This window comes from Eptatretus burgeri, chromosome 3 (genome assembly GCF_056783735.1).
Source record: "Eptatretus burgeri isolate ZD-2024b chromosome 3, Ebu_testis_v1, whole genome shotgun sequence".
Taxonomy (NCBI): domain Eukaryota; kingdom Metazoa; phylum Chordata; class Myxini; order Myxiniformes; family Myxinidae; genus Eptatretus; species Eptatretus burgeri.
In genome coordinates this window covers 75,825,120-75,845,119 of record NC_140963.1, presented here as the reverse complement: position 1 = coordinate 75,845,119, position 20,000 = coordinate 75,825,120, and the positions used below count along the sequence as shown (strand labels likewise).

The window sequence follows — 20,000 nt, the reverse complement described above, 5'->3', positions numbered from 1 at the left end:
AGACAGCGAGACATCTCAATGGAATGATTACGCTCTGGCATGCCTGCAAGTAAGTAAATAAATAGCGACAAATTGGCTGTCCACAAATGCCACAATTGATTGCAATAATTTGTTGATAATCTGGCAGCTTTAATGCTGTGCTTTCTGAAATACTGATATCTGGTTACCATTGCTTAGGTCAACGAGCATGCTAAAATGGGCTGAATTTCGACATCCCGGTATAATTCCATGACAATGCTATAATAATGATTCCATTGATGGTCATTATTAGATCCCTTCCCCCTCGACGTTAAGTAATGTCTGGTCATACGATCACTGATCTTCCATTATAACCAGTAAACTTCTGAATGTAAACCTTTCTCTTGTAAGATTATTGATGCGGAATCTCTGAACAAAATTAGCACTTGCACTTGGTTGGCCAGAATCGGGATGCAGTGCATTTCATGTTGAAGGTACAGCCTGGAGTTTGCTGATGCCTGGACTGCAGTCAGCTCATATTTCTGATAGCAGATACTTGTGTGTTGACACCAAGCAAGCCTAAAGTCTACTAACATTCATCCTGTGTAGGTCTTCAACAATTCGTTGATATACTTGCTCAAAATATTATCCGAAAGGACATGGGTTCATGAACGTGCTCTAAAATATTTTGTGACATGCTTACTTTGTATCCTCACTATAGTTCATGGATCAGTGTTTGTGTGTTTGTTTTTGGGTTTGTTTGGTGTGCTACTCCTACAGTCTAGGCCAATTACATCCAGCCTTGCTACGGAGGATCAGCATGATCCCAATTAATGTATAGGGGTGTTTTTATCTTTGCCGGTTGTCTTGGGGGTGGGGGGTGGGGGGGAGCACAAATTCTCCATGTAAATGTGTATCATGTAGTGCCACCTCCAGGTGGGGAGGGTATTACAAGTCTCTACCATATATAGTGCAGTATTCTTGTCCCCACATTTTCCAGTGCAGTGAGGTGTTTTGAATTAGAAGCAGTAGGTATGATTGTGTTTCATGCATGTAACCCAGGTTAACTGAGTTGCCTATACACCGTCCAAATAAAGGTATGCATCAGAACTTGTTGCATGCTTGGAACAACATCGCCCGTAATAGTCTAATAAATTTACAATAAACCTGCAGAATTATCATAAGGATCACAAGTTGAAGTTGTAAATAATGCTGCACTCAGGTTTATCAGTCATCCACCATGAGAAAGATGTTACGGTGTTGTAAATAAAAGTGCCATTGGTTGTATTCTCCATACGCTGGTTTCAGAAGGTATAACGGAGCCCTCGCGTGCGTGCGTGCGTGCATGTGTCGAGTACTGGACTGCTGGACAGAATAAATTTCGGTTTGGTGGTTGTACTTGACGTCTGCCCAAAAAGGTTTTGCGCGTTAAAAAAACAACGAAAGTTCTCAATTTAAATGTGTATCGTGTCGTACCGCTCCCTTTGGGAGAGTGGATAACATACAAATGTCCCAGCGGTTTACATTATTTATAATGCTATCTTTGTATGAAAACCTTATAGAACCGAAAACTACTTGGCCAATCTACATAAGTGCTGTGTGGATTCCTATACCGCTGGATGAAACGAGTTGAAAAGTGCTGGTTGTACTCTGGTGTGAATGAGAACGTTCAACTAAGTTGGGATGGCGACCTCCAACTTCGGTTTTTACTTTTCTGTGAAAGTGGAGAATAAAATAGTGGGTGAGTTGTCATACCTTCTAATGCACTCCTGTACCACTGGACAGGATGACTTCTATAGTCCGCATAAATGTGAGGGAATGTTCTTCAACATATGTCTGGTTTGTTACTCGTGAAATTGAAGATTCGCACGTATTGTGATTGTCTGGTCTTTGATTCTGTCTGTCTGTCTGTCTGTCTGTCTGTCTGTCAATCGCCTACAGGTCACAATTTTAAATCAATCTTCACGGAACTTCACAAAGTGGTAGAGTTGGTCATAAGAAGAAGCCTGTTTATTTTGAAGTCAAAAGGTCAACTTCTGACATCAAGCATGCCTCTGCCCAAGATCAACAATTTTGTTGTTCATATTCCTGTTTGTAAAGAACATTGTTAAAAGTAAATAAAGATGGAACATTAAATTTACAATCGCTTCCCCCTTTCTTCCCTTATCCAAATTATAATTCACAGACCGGTACATTTGTGGGTGTGTTTGTCATGCTACTCCTTCAGATGTGGGCTGATTCTATCGACAGACTTGCTGCATTGGTTCAGCATGACCCCAATCAATGTGTAGGGGTTTTTTAAAATTAATCTTTGCTGGTGGTCTTGGGGGGGGGGGTGGGGGAAGGGGGAAGGACACAAATTCTCAATATAAATCTGCATCATGTAGCACCCACCTACAGGTTAGGGAGGATATTGCAAGCCTTCACTATTTACAGTGCAGTTTTCCAGTGCAGTGAAGTGTTTTGAATTATAAGCATTAGGTATGTTTTTGCTTCATGCACATAAATTCATGTTGTTTTTTTTGCATACACAGAGCTGTCAGTTGGCTATACAGTATACATCACCCAAATAAAGGTATGCATCATAAGAACGTGTGGTATGCTTGAACAACATCGCCCATAGGGTGGGCACTCTGCTCATCTAATAAAAAAGCACTTTCTGACTGACTGACTGACTGACATTAAAGATCGGTGCCTTCCGGGTGACGGAGAAAGCTGAAATTTTGCGTGGTGAGGGACATCAAAACCAGGACACCGGAAAAAAAAATTGCAGACTCGTCGGACAACATCCATAAATGAAAATTTAAATCAATGGAAAAAAAATGCATGTGAGTGACCCAAGACAATGGAGAAGCACGGTAATTTTGTGTGACAATGGGCATCGAAGCCAATACGCCAGGAAAAAAAAAACACAGAATCATCAGAAAGCATTCGTAAATGAATATATAAATATAAATAAAAATAAATAAATGAAAAATCAAATGCAGGTGAGTGACCCGAGACAATGGGGAAACACGGTTTGCATGCTTACACAATTTGTAAGTTCACCTTGCTGTGTGTGTGCGTGTGTGCGTGTGCGCGCGTGTGTGTGTGTGTGTGTGTGTGTGTGTGTGTGTGTGTGTGTGTGTGTGTGTGTGTGTGTGTGTGTGTGTGTGTGTGTGTGTGTGTGTGTGTGTGTGTGTGGTCATGTTTGGGGGGAGGGGGGGTTTAACCCCTACCTGCATTGATGGCAAAGCTTCTCCCTTGAAGGCTTACAACCCAGACTCAGAGATTAATGTGTGTGCGGGAAAGAGGGTGCAATGGCGGAGAGGCTATCCACCCAGGTGGAGCACAGCAAGGGGTGCTCCACCAGGACAACACAAGAGGGGGGGGGGGTTATACCTGAACCCCACCACAGATACATGGTTGCAGTTACTCAAAAGGAATACATTTGATGAAAATAAATGAATATTTACAACGGACAATAATTCAAAAGGTAATGATAATTAATAATTATAAAGTAAATAAATCCGACAGTCGAGGCGCCTCTCACACAGACTCAAATACAAAGGGAATACAAAAGGAAAAGAAAAAAAACTTCCTTTCAAGTATTCTTGTACTTAGCTTGACCCAGAGCAGGTCCTTGTGGAACTTGGAATTGAGGCGCTCCTAATTCGCACATGCAGGCGTGCACAAAAATGGCGCTTCTCTCTTAGAGGGACAAATGCATGCCAGGCAATCCAAATCCACGAGAGGCACTTAACACTAAGGCTCAGAGCTCCAGTGCTACTGCTTATGGCATACACGAGGCTCGGGCTCCGTTTCTCACGACTCAACCAAGAGCCAAGCATCTTGCTTCACCATGCGAGCCAAATCGCCTTAACACGAATACAAGGGTCATGTCGTTGTCCTCTGCATGTGCTCACCCTCCGCTCTCCAAAATGTGTCAGCCCTGAACTCCCATCTCTGATTCTCTTCCGAATCAACTCTGTCTCGTGCTTTCCTCCGATCTCTCGTCCTATTTAGTCGGAAACCTCCCACAATGCACAACCAACCTTGCTCTCAATCATGCCTATCTCCTCCACCTCCGGGTTGTGGCCTGCTCGCACGAAACCTGGGAAGGCGGGGCTTCTGCCTGCTCGGCACGCCTGCTTGTTCCTCCTCATGGTTTTGATTAGAAAGACATGGGGAAAAATCACATACTGGGGAAGCTTATTCTTACTCCCAAGGCTGATTAACACCTCACCACCCCTCGTGTGGTGACACATAACACTTAAGCTCACAGGTTCCCAACTCCTACACGTCCACGGACCATGTAACTCTACAGAATGCTATATTCCCATTTAGATTCATCCATCTACCCCCCACAATCATAACAATAAATATTATATATATATATATATATATATATATATATATATATATATATATATATATATATATATATATATATATATATATCAAGGTTTATTTCCCTTGAACGTTTAGCCATTTGTTATTATTTTTCATTTTGTTACCAAAACACACACTTTTGCATAATTCAAAGTTGATTTTCCATGCCAGTTGCACATGTGTTTTCGAGGAGCTCATTCTTCTGTGTACTCACAGAATTGAGTTGGATATCTTGGAAGTTTTAAAGTGACTGAAATATTCAGGCATGTTCTGTGTAGAAGTAATGAGAAGGTTCTGAAGTAATGACATTTGGGTCGAAGCAGGAGTCAAGAATGCTGATGATGTGCCAGGTGTTAGCTTCAATGCTGCGCTCAGTGTTTTGGTCACAGAATTTATGGGATATACTGCAACAGCCTGTTAGTGGTTATTTGCAGATTGTGATTCTCAAGAGTGGGCTACAAAATGCAACGAGCATGTAAATAAAAAGGCAAGTGCTCATCTGCCAGGCATGCTTTTGCCATAGGGAGAAACAGCTGTGAGAAAGAGACCTGAGTCTGTTGCTGCTGCTATCGTGGGAGAGCAAGATGAACATTTGCTGTTCATTGCTCTGTGATGTGTATCCTGGGGCTGGAATTAAGCCCACGTAAATTGTACAAAAAAATATTAAAAAAATTTAAAAATTGTTACATTTGTCGCAATCAAAATTATATTATACCTTGTGCACACATGTCCAAATTATTGATACAATAGGGAAACGGTTATCAATGTTATGTGATGCAATTTTTTTTTGTCTCCTGATGCTGTGACACTGGCTTTGTTTTATTCTTTACTGTCAGTTTATTATTAACCTCCGCCATCGAAGATGGATGGAGGTTACTGTTTTCACCTGTCTTTGTTTGTTTGTTTGTTTGTGAACAGTATTACGGAAAAAACTCCTGGACAGATTTCGACGAAACTTGGTGGGGGGATTAGGTATGGTCCAAGGATCATGCCATTAGATTTTGGACTTTGTCCAAAGTCCAATATGGCCGCTATGGCGGCCATTTTGAAAAAATATTTGAATTTTTGTTTTTGCATTTCTACATGTTTTAAGTGATTTCCAACCAAAAATAAATAAATTTGTTAGAGAAAAAAAAAAAAATTTGCAACTTCTTTTTTTCAAAAAAAATTCGATTTTATTTGAAAAATATTTGAATTTTTTTTTGCATTTCTACATGTTTTAAGTGATTTCCAACACCCCCCCCAAAAAAAATTTGTTGGAGAAAAAAAAACAAATTTTGCAACTTTTTTTTCAAAAAAATTTCGATTTTATTTTTTGGGCATTTCTACATGTGCGTCGATCTAGTTTAGTTTATTCAATCGTGGTTCAGTAGAGTCTGATCCGTTTTGACTTCCAATGAATAGGATATCAGGTTCACTTAAGTTATCCCTGTGTCGTAAGAGGCGACCAGGGTTGCGTCAGGAAGGGCATCCGGCGTAAAACATGTGCCAAATCACGATGCGGATCATACGGATGATCCGCTGTGGCGACCCCTAACGGGAGCAGCCGAAAGAAGAAGTTCACTTAAGTGACCCAGCAGTATTGGCGGCGGATGTTTTGCACTCTACCGAGTGCTCCCCCTCTAGTTCTGCTGATGTTTTTACGTCTGTTCTTCATCCAACATCTTTTTCTCATTAACAAATTAGTTGTTGGAGGATCATCCCATGGATCTTTCAACTTGAGCATTCACCTGAATAGGATTCTTTTTATTTATTTTTCTTTAATTGACAAGGTATTTATATCCAAACATGGAGAAGGCATGCTTGAATTGATTAGAACGTGAATGCAGAATTTGTATAGCACTGCCAAGTCCAAGAAAAGAGGCCTCAAATGCGTAACATAATAGTTGTGCTTAAAATCGGCTGTACAGTAACGGTAAATTTAATTTGCTATTTGTAGTAAAGGATGACAGCGGGTAGGCATAGCAAATAGTTTTTAACATGGCAGTTGTGTGTGTTGAAAGGAACATGGCACAGCACTGGGCCTCATATAAACATAAAATTAGAATGAGATTTGTTTACCAGGAATTACTTGATCACTTGTACCATAAGCTTATATGCACGTTTTGATTTTAATATATATATATATATATATATTTTTTTCAATCAGGATATTTTGGTTTCATTTATTTATTTATTTATTTATTGTCTTCATTGTGTATTCCAGCTTTATTAGAGGTGTTGTCATTTATTTTGCCTTGTTGCGATGCCCAGGTTCTGTACTGTTCAATAAATTAAAAATTCAAATTCTTGCAGGATACAGAAGGAGCTTGCCGAGATAACTCTGGATCCTCCACCAAACTGCAGGTACACAGCAACTTTCTGTGTCTTGAACATTCCACTTTGTACACAGTTTGCAACAGTGATCTGCAACAGTCATGGTGCCATCTTTCATCATTAACTCCATTATTCCACACATAATATTGGCTGTTATTACATGCAAGTTGTGTTATTTCTGAGATGTATTTTATCTATTTATTTATTTTAATTTACTTTTGGTCTGCATCATATGAAATGAAAGCAATGAGCCTTTTTATGTACATGATTGAAGCTCATAGGAGAGCTAGAAATTGAGTTCTGAACTGGTGGAGGCAAGATTGTGTGTGTGTGTGTGTGTGTGTGTGTGTGTGTGTGTGTGTGTGTGTGTGTGTGTGTGTGTGTGTGTGCGTGCGTGCGTGCGTGCGTGCGTGCGTGCGTGCGTGCGTGCGTGCGTGCGTGCGTGCGTGCGTGCGTGCGTGCGTGCGTGCGTGCGTGCGTGCGCGCATATATATTTTGAAGCATCTCGACTCGACAGAACCGTGAATGATCTGATTCCGAGCCACGCTGGATCCTCCCGGTTCAGGCTTCTGATAATGGGAATGGAGAGTTTTTTTGAATCTCATTTGAACCTGTACCAGGTTGGACATGGTTTAAAACTTGCTGGTGGACACATGACATAAGAGACAAGACCTGACCAGTTTTAAGTGTTTGATTCCTGCAATGCTTTGGAGCCATCTTTATTTTTTGTTCTAAGTCGACAAAAAGTGATGGATTTTCTTTTACCTCCTTCCTCCCTGACTTTTCTTCTTCCCTCCTTTCTTCTCATAATTCCTTTCTTGCTCACCTGGACTATAGTCAGGTGAGCTTATGCAATTGAGCAGCGTCTGTAGGTGAGTGAGTGAGTAAGTGAGAAAATCAGTCAGTCCATCAACCTTTCAGTCATTGTCGCTTGAACCAAATACAATTTTGATGAAACTTGGCCACAAGCTTCATATCTGATGCCTAACAAAAGTGTATTGACCGCATCAAAATCTGCGCTCATTAGGTGGGGTCTATGGGGGGGGGATGGCTCCCCCCCCAAAAAAGGGATTGGCTCTCTACTCCAAAACTACACACAATTTTGATGAAAGTTGACCACAACCTTCATCACCTGTGATGTACCAAATTTTATCAACCACATCAAAATCTACACTTATTTACGGGGTCTACGGGGGGGGGGGGGGTTTAACACCCAAAATAGGTATTTGCTCTCTTCTCTGGAACTACATACACAATTTTGATGAAACTTGACCACAACATTCTTCACCCATGATGTATCAAAGTATACTGACTGCATCAAAATCTGTGCTCATTAAGGGAGTCTATTGGGCCGGAGGGGGGGGGGGTTCTGAACCCCCAAAATAAGCATTTGCTCTCTTCTCTGAACCACACACAGAATTTCAATGAAACTTGGACACAACTTTCATCACCCTTGATGAACCAAAGTGTGTTCATGGCATTAAAAAATTCAGCATCTCAGAGGATCTGTGTGGGGTTTGAGTGACTGTTGCTCCTGATCCAGGTGACTTCTGGACAGATGGTCCTGTTTTTAAAAAAATTTCTTTCCCTACTTCTGAGTTCTCCTATCATCCATATCCACCTCTTTTCATCTTTTATTATTTACTTTTTCTTATTTTAGCCTCCTTGATCCCCCCTGCATTTGCAAATTTCTGGAATTGGGGAAGATCAGCCATGAAGTAGTTGCACTACAAGACAATATCATTCTTGCAACATGAACCATGAACAAATGAACCTCGCAGCTTGATGTAGATGAAAAAAATTCACACACAAAAAACAAATTTGAAATGTTTGACTTTTAATGCATCAATTACCTCGATATTACACAAAGGGTGCTCTTGTTTTCCAAAGTAGCACAGGAATAATATACGTTGATCAAGTACCAATTTATTGTCGTCAATATGATATTTTACTTACTTTTATGGGAGTCAAGTTAGATTGCATTCTCAAACCTTTCATTTACTTTCTATATTGTGAATGTCAGCCTCCTGTATCACGACACTGTTGACACATTTTGAGCATTAGGCAATATTCTTGTGCTGCTGGATTTATCCTGCCCCAAGAGGCTTTGCCTTGGACATCCAGTAAGAAATCGTAAATACTTCCTTTGTAAAAACGGTATTTTTATTTAGTTATTTATTTATTTAAAGGAAATGGAATAAATATGATGTTGGTATTACAGCTATGAGTTTATTAACTGAAGATGTTGATTTTATTTTTCCAAAATACAAAAGGTCCACACACCCATCCCCACCCAATTATTTATATATATATATATATATATATATATATATATATATATCTTTATATATATCTTTATATATATATATATCTTTATATATATATATCTTTATATATATATATCTTTATATATATATATATATATCTTTATATATATATATCTTTATATATATATATCTTTATATATATATATCTTTATATATATATATATATATATATATATATATATATATATATATATATATATATATATATATATATATATATCTTTATATATATATATATATATATATATATCTTTATATATATATATATATATATATATATATATCTTTATATATATATATATATATATATATATATATATATATATATATATATATATATATATATATATATATATATATATATATATATATATATATATATATATATATATATATATATATATATATCTTTATATATATATATATATCTTTATATATATATATATATCTTTATATATATATATATATATCTTTATATATATATATATCTTTATATATATATATCTTTATATATTTATATATATATATCTTTATATATATATCTTTATATATATATATATATATATATATATATATATATATATATATATATATATATATATATATATATATATATATATATATATATATATATATATCTTTATATATATATATATATATATATCTTTATATATATATATATATATATCTTATATATATATATATATATATATATATATCTTTATATATATATATATATATATCTTTATATATATATATATATATATATATATCTTTATATATATATATATATATATATATATATATATATCTTTATATATATATATATATATATATATATATATATATATATATATATATATATCTTTATATATCTTTATATATATATATATATATATATCTCTTTTTCCCACATTTTTATTTTTAACACCCTTGTGATATCCTTGAGCCTGCCGCATTTTTCTCATCATTGCTCCTTCCCGCATTTCCCCAATGAAATTAAGTTGTTTTGACAGAGTAATGGATTTATATAATGTAGTGCCGGTTTGGCGCAGGCATGATGGGACCGAATGGTCTCTTCTTGCGTCTCATTTCCTTGTTATACGATGAGGGATGGTTTGTCTGCTTATTTCTGTTGCTATTACAGACAGCAGTTAATAAAATATTGGTTTTTGGAGTTTAATTTGATGCATTGTGCCTGTGCAATAAATTGTCTTTCTGCCTTTTTTTTTCTGATCTAAAAGTGACCATCAACTATTTGTGTTCTTGTTCTATGATTGCTCAAAAATACAGAAATTTTACTTTCTCCTGTGAAACAGTGAATGGTTTGAAATGTGAAACGCCTTGTTAGATGCATGTGATATGTGCTCCGCTTTTGTGTGCAACGTGTGGCAAACAATTTTCACTCCTGAAATGGGACTGCAGGTGAAACCCGACAAGTGTTCTGTTACCTACAGGTACTTTTATAATGTTGGGACCTTATGCATGATCTTGTTGTTCAGTGAAAGATTGTCTGTGTCTGTCTGTGTGTGTTTCTGTGTCTGTGTGTGTCTGTGTGTCTCTTCTCCATAAAACCTAGCATCTTGAAACATTGCATGCATACTAAGAAAACTCAAAGGAAGTGCAAGAGTGAAAATTGGGTGTTGGGGTTAATTAAAACGCACCTTTTGAAGATAATGAATGGCCTTGATTATATCTTTCATCAGGCGATCCTCGGCCACCTCGCTCTCTGGGTCTTAAGGAATTTCCTGGGTAACCTCGCTGGGGTCTGGAGCCGCCATGTTTTTTGGCCTGCTCAACCTCACTTTGACTTAGAACAGACCGCAATGGTTTTTGAATGATCAAGTTTGTTTTTCACTTTCCTCACTCGTATTGAATGTCTGTTCATCGTTGTATACATCGCTTTTGTAAGTACTATACATTTTCAATTTCGAAGCTTTCAGATGATTTACTATGATCTACTCTCACGGACTAATTAAAGTATATCATCAAAATATTATTTCGCTTTTTATACCCCGCTGCGTGGCGGAAGGGGGATATTCTTATCACCTGGGTCGTCCGTCCGGCTGGCTGAGCGTCAACATTTATAGCTGTGAGTGCGATAACTCATAAACTGTTTGCCATATCGATTTGAAATTTGGGTCACACATGTACCACCTGAAAAGGAAGAACCCTATTGATTTTGGGCGTGGCCGGATCCAAGATGGCCGACTGGGGCGGACGTCTGTCCAACCGGCTGGCTTGCATGGCGTCAACATTTATAGCTGTGAGTGCGATAACTCAGAAACTGTTCACCATATCGATTTGAAATTTGGGTCACACGTGTACCACCTGAAAAGGAAGAACCCTATTGATTTTGGGCATGGCCAGATCCAAGATGGCCGACTGGGGCGGCCATCTTGAAAAAAATGTTTTTTTTCACCATATAGATTTGAAATTTGGGTCACACATGTACCACCTGAAAAGGAAGAAGCCTATTGATTTTGGGCGTGGCCGGGTCCAAGATGGCAACTGGGGCAGTCTGTCCGTCCGGCTGGCTGGCTCGGCATCAATATTTATAGCTGTGAGTGCAATAACTCATAAACTGTTCGCCATATTGATTTGAAATTTGGGTCACACATGTACCACCTGAAAAGGAAGCACCCGATTGATTTTGGGCATGGCCAGATCCAAGATGGCCGACTGGGGTGGCCATCTTGAAAAAAATGTTTTTTCACCATATCGATTTGAAATTTGGGTCACATGTACCACCTGAAAAGGAAGAAACCTATTGATTTTGGGCGTGGCCAGATCCAAGATGGCCAACTGGGGTGGCCATCTTGAAAAAAATGTTTTTTTGTAATAAATGGAAAACCGCCTATCTGATTTCAATTATTTTTCAATGGCGGGGGATTCCCCATCTCTGATGGCCCGATATGTTGGGGACTCCAAATTGAGCAGTGCATCAATTGTATTTGGTTCAAGTGATTTAGGATCAGATATCGTCCGGATTAAATAAGTGTCGAAATCTGTTATGAAATCTGATAATTTAAAGAAATAACGAGTCTTATAACTCAGCCAATATACCTATTTACTTTACGCAAGCAAGGCTATGTTCCCTCTTCCATCCATGCACAAGAAAATGGGTAATTACCTTCGCAAACTTCGTTTGACGAAGGTATTGTATTGACCCCTGTGTATTTATTTATTGGTAAATATGTGTGCGGACAACATTGCGCAAAAACTGCGGGACCGATTTGCATGAAATTTTCAGAGATGATGTGCAGTTACTCAAGGACGCCAGGCGAAGCTTTTGGTAGCAATGGGATTAAAGGTCAAGGTCACGGTCACGAAAAGGTCAGAATCGTTTTTTCGTCATAACGCGGTCAATTTTTATCCGAACGAGATAAAACCAACACCAAAATGTTCATTACTCAATTCTACATTCTAGGCTATGCCACATGAAAGTGTGGCGTAATTACCCTAGGTAGCGGTTGGGGGTCAAAGGTCAAGGGGGTCACCACAAAGCATTTTTCATTGGGCAGCGTCGTGGACAACATTACGCAAAAACCACTTGGCAGATTGTCATGAAATTTTGTGGACTTGGTTGACATCATGAGAGGAAAAATCGATTAGATTTTGGGAGCGATCGGATCAATGGTCAAGGTCAAGGTCACAAAAAGGTCAATCGGTTTTTTGCAATTAAAGTGTCAATTTTGTTCCGATTTACATCAAATTAAGTCCAAAATGTTCAGTATTCAAATCCCGATCCACTGATATAGCGTATGGTATAGTATTTGCAACCCTAGTTAGTCTGTGGAAGTCAAAGGTCAAGGGGGTCACCAAAATGGAGTTTTTGATTGGGAAGCGTTGTGGACAACATTACACAAAAACCACTTCGCAGATTGTCATGAAATTGTGTGGATGTGTTTGGCATCACGAGAGGACAAATCGATTCGATTTTGGGAGTGATCGGATCAAAGGTTAAGGTCACAAAAAGGTCAAAATCGTTTTTTCGCGATTAAATTGTCAATTTTGTTTTGATTTACAGCAAATTAACTCCAAAATGTTCAAAATGAAATTCCCCATCCTCTAATATGACACATGGTATAGTACTTTTGTCACCCAAGGCAGCGGTTGGGGGTCAAAGGTCAAGGGGGTCACACAAATTCACATTTATATCGGAAAGCGTTGTGGACAACTTAACGCAAAAAAACAAAACGCAGAGAGGCTTTAATTGTTTTGGATTTGTTTGGCATCATGAAAGGACAAATCCATTAGATTTTGGGAGCGATCGGATCAAAGGTCAAGGTCACAAAAAGGTCAACATCGTTTTTTCATGATGAAAACGGTTAATACGTTTCCGATTTACATCAAATTAACTCCAAATTGTTCAGTGTTCAATTCCTCATCTTCTGAAATGACACAAGGTATTGTACTATTGTCACCCTAAGTAGCGGTTGTGGGTCAAAGGTCATGGGGGTCACGAAATGCATATTTGTATTGAGATGCGTTGTGGACAACTTAATACAAAGGTAATAACTAGAATATATCTCTGTCTTTAAACTGTGTGTCTGTTGATGCAACAAGGGCCATAAGGGCCCTACCAAACTTAGTTACTAAGTAAAATACAACAAATTTTCATTAAGGAGACGTGGTATAGTTTGATATGCACATAGCTTCGCTCATAGTTTAGTAAAAGGAGTTTTACTTTCTTGTTTAATTAGACGCCAATTAAAATGACGTTTTTGTCCTCGCTCGGATTTGAAAACATGATCTACTTGATCCAGGTCGTGTCTGCGTGGTCAGTGACATTCGACCGAATCCGACCCTACATGCTACAGAGTTCGGCACTCGGGACAACGAATCGCCTAAAATTGTCATAATCGTAATAGTTCTAATAACAAAATCCTTTCACAAAATCCGGATCATGGACTTTAAATTTGCGAAATTCCCGAGCAGATTTAGTGGAATTTTAGTTCATCATTTCACTCTCATGCCTTGTTCAAACTAGTGGCTGCGGCGAAGGTATGCGCTCTACGAGTGCCCGTTCTAGTTTCCAAAGCATTAAACTTCTCGTTTTCAAATGTTTGGAGAATTTTATTGGGTTAACAAATTAACCAACTTCTTTGAGCTATATGATTTCATGCATTCACTGCAAGACCTCGCACCTTGTCCCCCCAGACGGACTGCCAATCCATCACGTCTGCCAGATGTGTGTCTATATTTTCGGATGTTTCGCGATGTGCTCTTCAGGGAATCAAAGCAAATCTGGTTTAAAAAAAACATGCACTTAAAAAAAAGAAGAAGTTGTCACGTTTGTGCGGACCGCGAACGATGTACCACGTGGCATGTGCACAGACGAGCAGGCAAAATGGCAGATTTTCTGCAAGGTTTATTTCACAGGAAATTGAACTTTGCGATATCTTCAGGGTTGTTCTGCATCAGCTGCAACACTTTTGTGGATAAAGTCATTTTATTTTATTAACTATTGCATGGTAAAGACTGGCTTTAAAGTTAAAGGGATCCTTTATGGTATGCAGCGACAGCCTGGCCAACCATTCCTCATCAACCATTTCATTAAAGTGTTTGCATGAGTGCTTAAGCCGAGTGCCCATTGGCGATAGTGCGAGTGATTAGTGCTCCGTCACCCTGAGCAACTGGTTCTCTGAAATAACACCTGATTTCCGAGCCGTTTGCCGCATTAACGTGTTTTCTAAATTACCGAGGTAAATTTTTTTTCCACTGGACCACACGCAGATGTTTATAAAGAATAATGTGTGGAACATATCCCTGAAACTTCTATATAAATGCAATGTTGTTTTTCGGTGAAAGCTACTCAAGGTTTCTGCGTTGTATACAGCAAGTACTGGAGTTGATAATCACATTGACTCACAAATATTATCAAATGCCTGTTCATCAGAGCTATGAATCACTGGGTATATTGCAGTGCTTATAAACGCCTGGAGATGCCAGCGTTCGTGACTTTATTTCAATTGTGCAGATGAATAACCGAGAGAATCTCTTAAACTAAGCAGAATTATAAAATGTAAGTTCCAGATTTAAAAGCATCAGCAGTTCTGTCTCCTAAAAAAAAAAGTGTTGATTTGTCGAACTTGGACATTCACGGGCATTTCTGGGTGCATAGTTGTATCGACAGTAATAGGTAATCGCTTGCCAAGCCAGGCGTTCCGTTGGAGTGCTTGCTTGAGAGCTGAAGCCACTTACCGAGCTGTGCAGTTCATAACAGTCGACAGTTACTACAAGGTAGAAGTACATATACAGCACACACGGACGTGGTACATATGGGTAGATTTGGATCAAAACGGACTCTCCACGGGTGTGTGGACATGCCATGTCTGTTACGGGAGCCGTGGTGACAAAGTTTCATCCTGTATCTTATGGAGGTTCTTTCAGGTTTTTCTTTGGTCTCGTGACTGTTTCTAAAGCATTTGGTTATCTGATTTGTTTTACACAGGTTATATGTTTCTCATTGTGAGGTCAGGACGGGAGTTCATCTGCCGACGCGTCGGGACGGGGGTTCATCTGCCGACGCGTCGGGATGGGGGTTCATCTGCCGACACATGGTAGTTACAGTATGGCCGTTAGAAAATGGATTTCAGACATTATTTTGTTTCCATCTTCACTATTATTGGCATTAACATAGCATTGACAAAATTATTGACACCCCCGACTTAATATTTGGTAGCACCGCCTTTCGACAAAACAACTGCAGTCAAGTGCTTCCTTTTGCCATGATTGAGCTTCCTCTACCTCTCTACTGGTAGTTTGTCCCACTCTTCTTGTGCAAACTGTTCCAGTTCTCCCAGATTTGAAGGGTGCCTTCTCCCAACTGCTGCTTTCAGACCTCACAACTCGTATTCAATGGGATTTAGATCTGGACTCATTGCTGTCCACTTTCGGACAGTCCAGCGTTTTGTCTTGAACCATTCCTGAGTGCTTTTTGAAGTATTTGTGGTCATTTTATTGCTGCAAGACCAATGACCTTTGAGGGAGACCCAGCTTTCTGACACTGGGTTGAACATTGTGCTCCAAAATGCCTTGGTAATCTCCTGATTTCATGATGCCATGTACACATTCAAGGCACCCAGTGCCAGAGGCAGCACAGCAACCCCAAAACATCACTGAACCTCCTTCATGTTTGACTGTAGGGAAGGTGTTATTTTCTTTGAAGGCTTCATTTTGTTTTCTGTAAACATAGAAATGATGTGCTTTACCAAAAAACTTTAATTTGGTATTATCTGTCCACAAGACATTCTCCCAGATGGATTTTGGCTTGTTGAGGTGTGTTTTGGCAAACTCCAGTCGGGCTTTCTTTTGTCTCTGAGCAGTGAGGTCCTCCTGGGTCTCCTGCCATAGAACCCCCTTTCATTGAGTTGGCGGCGGATGGTGTGAGTTGAAACTGGTGTACCTTGTGTTTGAAAGTCAGCTTAAATCTGTTTGATAGTTGATCGAGGTACTTTCTCTACCATTCGAACAATCCTTCGCTGCAATCATCAATCACGTTTTCTCTTGCAGCCACATCCAGAGAGGTTGGCGACAGTGTCATGGGCTTTAAACTTCCTGACAACATTGTGTACAGTGGACACAGGAACATCAGGGTCTCGAGAGATGAATTTGTCCATCTTGACATTGTCTTGACATTGTCCCATGCTTGGCTACAATCTTGTGTCTGACCCCCTCAGACAATGCCCTGGTTTTCCTTCTTTTTTCCATGCTCATTGCGGTACACAGTGACACAAAACAGCAGAATGACTCCTTTTCTCTATTCAAACTGGTTGAATAAGTGTTATGTATATTGCAGGCACCTGCAACTCCCACAGTTGAGTTCAATTCCAAAATGAAGGAGAATCACCTGCTTGAAATCAAATTATGTCTAACAAGTTCTAAAAGGTGCCGATAATGTCGTCTGGGCCATTTTAGGATTTCTGTGTGGAATAAGCTAAGATTTAGTAATTTTTTTTTCAACTTTTTTTTTTTTGTTCCACTGCACACCAAAGAAATGCATGTTCATTCAACATTCATCTCAGCAAAATTAATCCAATGGCGAAAAGGCACAAACATCTTTCTTAAGGTTTAAGTCTATAAGAGAATCGATGTCGAAATACACATCTGCTTATGAGTCGATAACAGTCAGAGAACGGCCACTCCAACACTTTCCAAAGCTAGTTTGTATAAAGTAAACCAGAATATTAAAGCTATTTAATCATGTAATAATATATATATATGTATATATATATATATATATATATATATATATATATATATATATATATATATATATATATATATATATTGTTGCGAATTTGCGTGCGGACGGCCGCATCACTCGAATCGCGGCTCGTCGCCCACCGGAAGGACAATTCTGTCGTGACCCTCTTGGAACAACGCCGGGAGCTAGTCATGGGTGGGGGTTGAACCCCACCACGACCGTGCCAATTGCCCACCCGCAAAGGATAGGGTTGCTCGCCAAATTCGATCTACCTAAGTACCTGTGCGGATGGTCAACCGGGCGATCGTACCACGCCACAGGCCGACTTCGGACACAAACCGCAAAAGCGGTCCGTTCCGTGCTACAGTGATAACCGAGCGGTGTTATCATCGGCCTTGACGGTTCCGATTAATTACTGGGATGTTGCACCCACGACAAACCCCTTTCCGTGATGCAAGATGGAGGGTCAATAGAGAAAAGACAAAGCGAAACGGGCACAGTTCAACAAGCAAGCATTTTATTCACACGCACACACAGGCAAGCACATAAGGCACGTATTTACAGCAATACACAATCAAAATGCATATAAAGCAATTAAAACAAAAGAAACGATGCAGAGCTGCAACCGAATACACGTACACACGGCAACACTTAAACAGTTCTACTTTATGAGACACGGTGCCACAAGATCCATACAAAAACCCCAAAGAAAAGAAAGAAAGAAGTCGCTACTTCCCTTTGGCTGGTGAGTCCCTCTCCCGCGACCGTCAGCATGGTCGCACCTGGCCCCGACCTCTCTCGCGGCCGGCGAAGCCTCTCCGGCACTCCCCGTCCGGACGCACAGGTCCACCTCGCAACGGGCGCCGCCGAGTCTCCCGTCCGTGCCTTCGTGACAGGGCCGCTCGCCAAGGCGCGGGCACAGGACCTCTTCCTGAAGACCAACTCTCCACAAAAACCAACCGAACCACCAGCCAAGACGAAGAGGAAGAAAAAGCGCTCCTTGCGCCCGCCCGTGTCCGTCTTTTATCGCCTGGGGCTCCGCCCTTCGCCCCGCCCCTTTCTCGGCTCCACCTTCCTTCGAGAGGGTTCCCGAAAAAGGGCGTTCCCTCGTGCTTTCCCTCCACCCTGCTCCGTCCGGGGGCCGAGGGAGTCAGTTTTTGGCTCTGAGCCAGAGAATTGTTCCCCCAAAAAGAGGCCCCACCTTTACATGACCTCTGACCTTTGACCTGCATCGCTCTTCCTCCACTCCAAAGCGTGGGGAAGTCAGACGGGAAAAACAGGCGAGAAAAGCCCACCGAGCATCCTTGTTGGTTTTTGTTTGTTCCTCCGTGGAGATCGTAACCGCACGGAGCATGTTGAATGGCGAGTGGCGAAGATGTGGTAGCGTAGATGGTGGAGGTGGCGTGGTTGCAGTGTGGTTGGTGCTGTGATGGGAATGGTGTGGTTGTTGAAATGTTGTGTGTTTGAAATAAAAGATAGAATAAGAAAAACGCCTAACTCAAAGGATCGCAGCCCGAATGGATCACATAAATTCCCTCTATGCAACGGGTTTGGGCTAACTACACATGTACTTAGAGATATCTCACCTAAGGGTCCTGAATGGTGGTTTGCGAATTTCCACAGCCGTAACACTATATATATATCTGGAACTCATGTTACATTTCCAATATACAGCATGATATCTCAAAGAGTTTTGGACGGATTTGGATGAAACTTGGTGAACAGGTTGGGTGTGGGACAAGGAAGAAATGATTTGATTTTGGTGAAGATTCGCATCTGGATACGAGAATAATTTCATCTTTTAAGTGATTCTTCACCATTGAGAAGTGGGGCCAAAAACGATATAGTACTCTATAGCATGTTATTTCAAAAATATATTGGACCCGATGTGTTCTCCTGGATAGGGCATTACATGGCGGAGGTATGCACACTAGTGAGTGCCTTTCTAGTTAATATACTGTTATGTGGGCTTTTTATTTGTACTGGTTTTTTTTTTTGTACCTTGTCGAGGTTCATATGAAAGCGAACACATCACACAGCGATGGGGGCATGAGACAAGAGGGGTGGGAGTGGGAAGGACAAAACATTGGGGAAGAGACATTAGGAGATCTGTGGAAGTGAGAGGGATGTGGCGGGGAACATGGGATATACATGATGGATACTACAGGGACTATCAGGAAGGAAAGCATGGCATTTGAATGAGGTGAGTTTGGGGTTGATCAACGGTGGTAGAAAAGATCGAGGATTTGGATGGGGGATGATGAGAGGTGGTGGTGAACAGCTGTTTTGAAAGCCTGGAGGAAAGAATGCGATTGAACAGAGTGAGGGAGTTTATTCCAAAGGTGGGGGAAAAGAGGAATGAAAGATTGAAGGTGAGCAGTGATTCGAGATTTTGGTAGTTTTACCAGAAGGGGGTTGTTGGCGGACCTTGAGTGCCCTGTGGAAATGTGGTGGGTACAAATCACAGACAGAGCGGGGGGGGGGGCGAGACCAGAGAGGAGACTGTGGAAGACAGAAAGACCACCAACCTGCCTGCGGTGAGAGAGTGAGAGGCCCAAAGACTCAACCTCATCGTGGGAGATGTCAATGATCCGAAATGCCTTGGTTTCGGAGAGACAAAGTGAGAGTGTGAGATTTGTCCAGATTGAAAGACATGTTCCACGTGTTGGACAAGTTTGTGATTTTACCCAGATCTGCAGAGAGCGAAGAAGCTGCTGCTTGCCGGTCTGAGGGATGATAGATGGTACGGCAGAGGGTGGAGTTATCAACAACAAGATAGAGCATTTTCCAGAGAGTCGGAGAGATCATTGATGAAA

At 40.2% G+C, this 20,000-nt stretch overlaps 1 protein-coding gene across 4 annotated transcripts in view; it reads left to right on the top strand.

Moving 5' to 3' along the window:
- LOC147030207 (ubiquitin-conjugating enzyme E2 E2-like) overlaps positions 1 to 20,000 on the top strand; it is a 181,105-nt gene that overhangs the window by 122,348 nt on the left and 38,757 nt on the right. For 2 of the 4 annotated variants that reach the window (XM_085874020.1, XM_085874021.1), the window contains exons 3-4: positions 1 to 49; positions 6,625 to 6,675. The exon at positions 1 to 49 is cut by the window's left edge and continues 59 nt beyond it. The exons of 1 other annotated variant lie outside the window; for it this stretch is intronic. In XM_085874020.1, the coding sequence (XP_085730146.1) occupies positions 1 to 49; positions 6,625 to 6,675 (100 nt within the window). The remainder of the gene's footprint in view (positions 50 to 6,624; positions 6,676 to 20,000) is intronic. One more of the 4 variants, XM_085874022.1, reaches the window with a different exon arrangement.